This window comes from Arachis ipaensis, chromosome B09 (genome assembly GCF_000816755.2).
Source record: "Arachis ipaensis cultivar K30076 chromosome B09, Araip1.1, whole genome shotgun sequence".
NCBI classification, from domain to species: Eukaryota; Viridiplantae; Streptophyta; class Magnoliopsida; order Fabales; family Fabaceae; genus Arachis; species Arachis ipaensis.
In genome coordinates this window covers 126,690,695-126,699,926 of record NC_029793.2, presented here as the reverse complement: position 1 = coordinate 126,699,926, position 9,232 = coordinate 126,690,695, and the positions used below count along the sequence as shown (strand labels likewise).

General features: G+C 39.3%; 1 protein-coding gene across 1 annotated transcript; it reads left to right on the top strand.

Moving 5' to 3' along the window:
- LOC107616025 lies at positions 7,841-8,383 on the top strand. The gene has a single exon (XM_016318030.1). The coding sequence runs from the start codon at positions 7,841-7,843 to the stop codon at positions 8,381-8,383; it is 543 nt and encodes a 180-aa protein (XP_016173516.1).

The window sequence follows — 9,232 nt, the reverse complement described above, 5'->3', positions numbered from 1 at the left end:
TATAAACTTACTTTTCTTCAAAATTAAGTTTATAAAATCAATTTTATACAAACTCTCATTTACAAACTGAAATCCAAATACACACTAAATTAGTTGTAAGTAGGATTAAGTTAGGTAACGGTTAGTTAATCTCCGGTCTAACAAGTTGTATGTAAGATAATTACTTGTAAGAACTTGAGATTAAGCATAATCAAAATTTTATTTTTGCATCTCTCTCAAGATCACTTTGCTCCTTCACAGTGTCCACCATCGTCCCTAGTCCAAATTTTATTTCATCATTGCCTGAATTTGTCACTACCCTAAAATCATTGAATGTCACAAATTCCTATTCAAAAGTCATGATTGGAATTCTCGCATCCAATAGGTTTATTTTTTCAATTTTTTTAGAAAAAGAAAAGACCAAGACTTTTTGTTTTGGACTCAGACGATGACTTAAAACTTGAAATTGAAGATGGCGGGCCCAATATTAGAAATTGCCACTAAAATTCTGAAATCGTACCTGTTGTATTCGTACATGTTTGTTACTTTTTATTTTTCCCTTTTTTTTTTTTGTCTTCCAGTGTTATTGATTGTGGGTCTAGTACTCTAGTTGAAATGACAAATCGAAAGTGCAATACAGATTCAATGGATGGACATACATAGCGCGACTCTTAAACATGTAAGAACAAATTAATTTGTTGAAAGTTAAATTGCTTAATTTATTAGTTCACTTATTCCTTTAAATAAATATTTAGAATTTGAATTTTTTTTATATTAAATAATTTATTAGCCAATAATAAATAATTAAATATAATTTAGATCTACAACAAATTAGTCATTAACTTGTAAGATTAAAAGATACTGTAAGCAACTAAAAATATAATAAATAATCATTTCTAACGATGAAAGATTCGATTATTGACAAAATTAATCATAAAAATTTAAAATTAACGTTATACTTATATAAGATAAGTTTTGTTTAACAAAAATTACCAATTGTTAAATTTTTTTTAAAATTCTGTAAATACCCTCTCCTTTACTCTTCCTTTCCCATTTTCCTTCCATGACCACCACCACAAAATTTATCATCTCACTAAATCTACTTCTCTACTTAGGGATGGCAACACCACCCGAACCCGCGGTACCCACTCCGCACTGGGGCGGGTTTTGAGTGAGGCGGATTTTTAGGAGGGGCGGGGCGGGATCGGGTTTAGGTAATACCCGCCCCTACCTGCCCTGACATATATATAATATATGTAAAATAATTAGTAAATAATTAATAATATTGTATCATATTTAAATTTTTACTTTAATTTATGTTATATATGTGATGATGGTTATATAAATTTTGAAATTTTATTTTATTTATTGGATTTTAATAATTATAGGAGCAGGTAGGGGCGGGGTGGATACCTGCAAGGGCGAGTTAGGGTTCAACATTTTACTACCCGCGGGTAGAAGTGGGGCGGGTTCTATGCAGGTTGTTGTACGGCGGGGCGGAGTCGGGTAGAGCAAAAACCCGCCCCTACCCGCCCCGTTGCCACCCCTATCTCTAATCCCACCTCTTCCTGCATCAGAAACGCGTCAAAAAATCAAGAGACTCAAAAAAACAAAAAGAGAAAATCCTAGCCCTCTCTAAAAGCAGAGAAACCTATATTCCATCGAAAAATTCGTTCAAAAATCAGCAACAATGGACATAAACGTGGACCACTACCATGTACTGGAACTTCCATCGAGTGAAGAAGGTCCTAAACTCACCGAAAAGGACATCACAAAAGCTATTTAAGAATATTTGGCTCGATTATATGTTGGAAAAATTGAGGTTCAAAACAAGAACCTGTCTACCTGTGGAAGCACCAAAAATAATTTTTTTCACAATCTGTGCGGTTAAATAGGCAATACCAAAGATACTCCAAATAGCAAATATAATGGCAGAAATTAAATAATCAGATACCAAAATTTTAATGTGGAAAAACCCCCCCAAAAGAGGGACAAAAAATCCACGGGACCTAATCTAGTAAAATCTTTCACTATCAGAATAATGGGTACACAAACAGTCTTCTTAGTGACACTAGGATATCTCAACAATCAACAAAATACATCATCAAAACTGATGGAATCAACATAAACCCTCCACAAAGTAGGTATCTCAAATCAGACAAAAGAGAAGGCAATAAAACTAGCAAGTTATATCCTAATGTTCATCTCTACACCAAGAATAACATACTAAAATTTCATGAGAAATGGAGCGAGTTTACCGGTTTAATCGGATAAAAAATGGCATGCCCTTTTCTCCCAAATTTCTTTTTTCTCCTTCGACGTCGAACACTCTTCTCACTCTCTGTTTTCTTTTGTTTTCAAAAGTGAGGGCTTTTTCAAAAAACTCTCTCTCCTTTCTTACCGTGGCTTATTAGCCACTTTTCTTTTATTTATTTATTTTTTTGTTTTTAATTTGTGGACCCCACTTATTTGGGGACCCACCAACAAATCTCTCTCTCACCAACTCAAGTGAGGATAGGCTGCTCCACCAAATCTGCCTTCTCTTTGCAGGAATCAAACTTCACTGGAGGTAAACTCTTAGGCATCATATCTAAACCATTATCATCAGTATGGATCTTCTCAAGTGCATATGACTTCATCTCAAGCGCTTGACGTATCCAATGATACCTTACCTCTATGTGCTTCGATCTAGAATGAAACGTAGGATTCTTGCTGAGATAGATAGCACTATGACTGTCACATAATAACACAAAATTTTCTTGATTGATGCCTAACTTTTATAGAAATTTCTTCATCCACAAGAGTTCTTTAGAAGCTTTAACAACAGCAATGTATTCTGTCTCTGTAGTAGACAAAGCAACATATTTCTAAAGTCGAGATTGCCACAACACAGCCCCCCTTGCAAAAGTCATCATATAACCAGAAGTAGACTTCCTTGAATCAAGATCCCAGCCATATCTACATTTGTGTAACCATCCAACACAGGTTGGCCACTTCCAAAGAATAAACAAACTCTGAAAGTGCTATTAAGATATCTGAGAATCCACTTCACTGCTTGCCAGTGTTTCTTGCCAGGATTAGAGAGAAATCGACTAACAACTCCAACGGTATGAGCAATATCCGGCCTGGTGCAAATCATAGCATACATCAAACTGTCAACTGCAGATGCATATGGAATCTTCTTCATTTCTGCTTTCTCTTTCTCACTTGTAGGACATTGTCGCGAACTTAGCTTGAAATGACTAACAAGTGGAGTACTAACAAGTTTGGAATTACTCATGCTAAACCTCTCTAGAACCTTCTCAATATACTTCTGTTGTGACAACCACCGTTTTTCATTCTTCCTATCACGAGTGATACTCATGCCAAGGATTTTCTTTGCAGGACCCAAATCCTTCATAGCAAAGGATCTGTTCAAGTCTTTCTTAAGACTTTCAATCTTCTTAGTGTCATGACCAACAATCAATATGTCATCAACATAAAGCAAGAGAATTATAAAATCACCATCAGAGAATTTCTCAACATACACACAATGGTCAGAACAAGTCTTACTATACCCATGACCTTCCATGAAGGAATCAAACTTTATGTACCACTGCCTTGGCACTTACTTCAATCTATATAAGCTCTTCTTCAACTTGCATACAAGATGCTCCTTTTCTTTAACCTCGAAACCCTCTAGTTACTCCATATAAATTTTTTTTATCTATGTCACCATGCATGAAGGAATGCAGTCTTCACATCAAGCTGCTCAACCTCTAAATTCAAGCTAGTCGCCAATCTAAACACAACTCGAATAGAGGACATCTTCACAATTGGAGAAAAAAATATCCTCAAAATCAATAGCTTTCTTTTGCTCAAAGCCTTTCATAACCAATCGAGCTTTGTACCTTGATCGTGAGATATTTTCATCCGCTTTCAATTTGAACACCCATTTATTCTTGAATGATCTCTTACCCTTCGACAACTTTACCAATTCAAACGTATGATTCTCATGCAAGGATTTCATTTCTTCTTGCATGGCCTTCAACCAATCTTCCTTATGCTCATCACACATATTTTCCTGGTATCTCTCTGGCTCCCCAGTCTCAGTGTTCATCACATACTCATAAGGAGAGTATTTCTGAAAAGAATGATGCTCTCTAGTAGATCTTCTCAATTCAGGCTCAACTGGTGGTTCAGGTAAAACTTCAACATCTGGTGGAACTTCTGTATCTGGCACCTCAAGTTGAGGTGTAGGTTCATCATGCAAATCGTCACCAAAATTATCAACTTGTACATCTCTTCCATCAATAGGAGGTATAGTAAAAGGACCAGGTTCATCATTAGCAAAATGTCTAACAATTATTGTTGGCTTATCTGTCTTCTCAAGGTCTTTAATAATTTGGTTTTCAAGAAAAATCACATCTCGCCTTCTAATTATCTTCTTGCTCATCAGATCCCGTAATCTGTAACCAAGTCTTCATGACCATAACCTATGAAGATACACTGCTTTGACTTTCTATCAAGTTTGGACCTTTCATCTCTTGGAATGTGAACAAAAGCCTTGCATCCAAACACTTGCAAGTGACTATAGGAGATATCTTTCTCTCTTTAAACTTTTTTGGAACATCACCATTTAATGGAACTGAAGGAAAAAGGTTGATCAGATCTACTGCAGTCCTCATCACTTCACCCCAAAAGGATTTAGACAACTTTGCATGAGAGAGTATACACCTGACTCTATCATTGATAGTGTGATTCATTCTCTCTGCAACTCCATTATGTTGAGAAGTCTTAGGAACTGTCTTCTCAAGTTTGATCCCATGTCCTTTACAATAATCTTCAAGTAGACCCCTGTATTCACCACCATTACCTGTTTGAACACATTTTAATTTTCTACCTGTTTCTCTTTCAACACTTGCATGAAAGTGTTTGAAGATACCGAGCATCTGGTCTGTAGATTTCAAAACAAAAGCCCCCACTTTTCGAGAATAATAGTCAATAAAAGTAACAAAGTATGATGCACCACCAAGTGTCTTAGCATCTATAGTACAAATATCAGTGTGAACTAAATCTAGAATATTTGATCTCCTATGAGGTCCAGAACTATAAAATGATACTCTAGCATGCTTTTCAACAAACCAATGAGTACAAGTATTTAAAGTTGTGCCTTTCACGGAAAGTGAGTGCTTCTTAAGACGCTTAGTCCTTTCTCGCTCAAGTGACCAAGACGTATATGCCACAAATCAGAAGAGGAATCATCAGCTACATTCACCTCTTCTTTGCACAACTTTGCTTGCAACCGGTAGAGAGTAGTGAGCTATTGTCTTCTTTAGCAAAAATGAGAGCCCCTCTGGTAATCTTGCATTTTTCACTACCAAAGGAAGTGCAATACCCCTATTGATCCACTTCACTGAAATAAGATTGAACCGCATATCTGGTGCATGCCTAACATTCTTCAACTGTAACTTGCATCCCATGTTGGTTTCAAGCCACATATCACCCATACCAATGATATCACACACTCTTTTATCTCCCAGTTTAATCTTGCCAAAATTTCTAGCAGTATAGGAAGTGAAAAATTGTGGAATCATCACTGATAAGATTCACATAATTTTTATTATATGTGATAAGAACATCTTCATAAATAATAGCAGCAGTTTCTTTATCACTATCTTTACCTTTGTCTTCATTTTTTTTCCTTGATTGTTCTCTTTTCAAGAACCTACAATACCTCTTGATATGCCCCGACTTGCCACAATGGTGACAAATGAACTCTTTTCTTGGCTTGTACTTTTCTTTGACTTGTTTCGACTCTCTGATTTGTCTGAACTGTGAGGTTTTCTACTTTGACTTCTCCCCCGTGACTCTGAAACAAGTGCTTCTGACTGGGAGGAGGCATTAGTCAAACCTCACTCTCTTCTTCTGGCTTCTTCATTCAACATGCTCTCTTTAACCATTACTAACATCAACTTTTCTTTTGGAGATGAGTTAGTCAGTGTCACAATCAGAACTTTCCAACTGTCAGGCAAAGAGCTCAACAACAACAAGGCTTGCAATTCATCATCATTCAAAGTGATTTCATTCTTTGTCAGTTGGTTCATCGTCTCCTGAAAAATGCTCAAGTGCTCCGGCATTGATTTACCTTCAATATACTACATATTGACAAGTTTCTTAATCAAGAATGCTTCATTTTGCAAATTCTTTCTCTCGTATAACTCTTTCAATTTCTTCTACATCTTTTCGGCATTTGTTTCGGTGTCAACATGTGGATACACGCTAAGATCAAGCCATTGCCTAATCAATGCAAATGTGTTCCGATTCAGCTTCTTCCGTTCATCATCGAATTTAGTACCTTTGGATTTATCCTCCTCTATAGGATTATACAAGTCCTTGCTATACAACATATCTTTCATGAGGGTCTTCCAAATTGAATAATTTTGGGAATTCAATTTGACCATATTTGGCACATGAGTATTTTTCTCTATTTAATCAGCACAGAGATAAACAACCAATACTCTAGATACCACTTTGTTGAAAAAATTGAGGTTCAAAACCAGACCTGCCTAATAGCTTAAGCATAAAAAATAATTCTCCCACCACTTGTGCGATTAAATAGGCAATACTAAAGATACTACAAGCAGCAAATATAATGGCAGAAATTAAATAAACAGGCACCAGAATTTTAACATGAGAAAATCCCAAAAGAGGGACAAAAATCTCACAGGTCCTAATCCAGTAAAATCTTCCACTATCAGAATAATGGGTACACAAACAAACTTTCTAGTGATACTAGGGCATCTCAACAATCAACAAAATACACTATCAAAACTGATAGAATCAACATAAATACTCCACAAAGTGGGTATCTCAAATCAGACAAAAGAGAAGGCAATACAACTAGCAAGTTATATCCTAATGTTCATCTTTACACCAGGAATAACATACTAAAATTTCATGAGAAGTGGAGCGAGTTTATCTTTACACCTACACCCTTGCTGCCAACCACATGACAGCTGGGAAAGGAAGCTTCCTGGGAGGAGACATTTCTTGTGGGGTCTGTCCTACTGACAGGGTATATATGGGGAGGGTCCTACCTCTCCCCCAAGGTACGTACGTCACTACCACCCTTACTCTCATAGCTGCCTACGTACTTCCTGACTTGGGCGTCGAAGTGTCATTACAGGTGGCTTCCCCTATACTTCACGAAGAGCCTGGGAGATCGTCTACCACACGGCTTGCGCAAAGGCCCTGATCCAAGTTGGTTCTCACCTCCTCACCTGGAGTACCTCTCCAACCCGTCCGGAATCCCGAGTGTCTGGACATTGGCGCCGTCTGTGGGGACTGGGCTGAATGGACTTTCTGATGGGCCTTGTGGAGGTGGACGATGGAGCCGAACCACGCGGAGGAGAAATGGCACCCCGAGGCGGTAGGAGGGCCCCCATGGCCTCCTCCCGCGAGCGTACCAGATCCCCCACGGCGATCTGAGCCACCCTCGCGCTCTCAAGAGAGGCGTCCCTTTGGAGGGACAGGTAGGCAGTGAAATTGCCAGAATAATGCAGGAGCTGTGCCACAGGGTGCAAAACCTGGAACGCTGGCCAGTCGGGAGCGCTACAGACCAGCTGATGGATAAGATCACTCCCCGTCTCCCCAGAGGAGAGGGAGTAGTCCCCATAGAAGTCGTTCGGAAAGTCCCCGAAGAAGTCGTTCCAGATGCACCCCAAACCGCCGACCAGAGTCGCAAAGCCAAGGAAAAAGCAGAGAGGCACCGAGAAGACGGCGAGACCCCATGATATACACCCGACCTCCGACGGGACAATCCAAGGATAACCGAGAAGACAGTAGAGAAAGACCGAGGAGAACGAGACGTCCCATAATCATGGGGGCAACACCATTCCATCACTCTATCCTCGAGGTCCGGCTACCGAAGCACTTCGATAAGCCAACGGATATGAGGTATGATGGGACCCAAGACCCGCAAGAGCATCTGACAGCCTTCGAGGCCAGGATGAATCTGGAAGGGGCGAGCGACGAAGTGAGATGTCGTGTCTTCCCCATCACCTTAGCAGGCGCGACAATACGTTGGTTCAATGCCCTCCCCCAAGGCTCGGTGACGACCTTCGGGGACATCACCCGTGCCTTCCTAGCTCAGTTCACCACACGTATCGCTAAAACGAAGCACCCGGTTAACTTGCTCGGGGTAACACAAAGGACCGGCGAACCGACCAGGAAATACCTAGATAGGTTCAATGACGAGTGCTTAGAGATCGACGGCCTAACTGACTCGGTGGCCAGCTTGTGCTTGACAAACGGGTTGCTGAACGAGGATTTCAGGAAATACCTTACCACTAAGCCCGTGTGGACAATGCAAGAGATTCAAAACGTGGCCAGGGAGTATATCAATGATGAAGAAGTTAGCTAGGTTGTGGCAGCCAACAAGCGGCAGCCCGCCTACAAGCAAGCTCGATAGCCTGGTAGCAGGGAAAGGCCAAAGGAGCACCCCAAGGACGGAGCTCCAGCTAAGACCTTCAAGTCGTTCCCCCGAGTAAGGAAGTTTACTAACTACACCCCTGGTAGCACAAATTGCGAATCACACTTTTCACAACGCGTACCACTGACCAGCAAGTGCACTGGGTCGTCCAAGTAATACCTGCCACAAGCACATGGTTAGGGACAGCTTGGTTTAGCCGCTTAGACCAGGATTTTATTCCTTTAGGCCCTCCTATCCACTGATGCTCAAAACCTTGGGATCCTTTTTATTTGCCCTTGCCTTTTGGTTTTAAGAGCTTTTGGCTTTTTCTGCTTGCTTTTTTTTTTTTTTTGCAAGCTTTATTCTTTGCTGCTTTTTCTTGCTTCAAGAATCATTTTTATGATTTTTCAGATTATCAATAACATGTCTCATGTTCATCATTCTTTCAAGAGCCAACATATTTAACAGTCTTAAACAACAAATTCAAAAGACATATGCACTGTTCAAGCATTCATTCAGAAGACAGAAAGCATTGCCACCACATGTAACTAATTAGAATTTCTCTTTATTAAAAACTCGTAATTTTATTGCCTCTTATTCAAAAGATCTACTATTTTATTCATGTTTAATGATGATGAAAAAAATAGACTATAACTTAATTGGAGATAAAATCGAAATAGATACTAATTACTACTATATGACTCCTAAGGTAAAACTACAATAAGAACAATTATCACAGAGTTAAGGCTAAGATTAGAACTCAACAACCTTGAGGTTTGGAAGTGGATGTTCCTCTAGTCT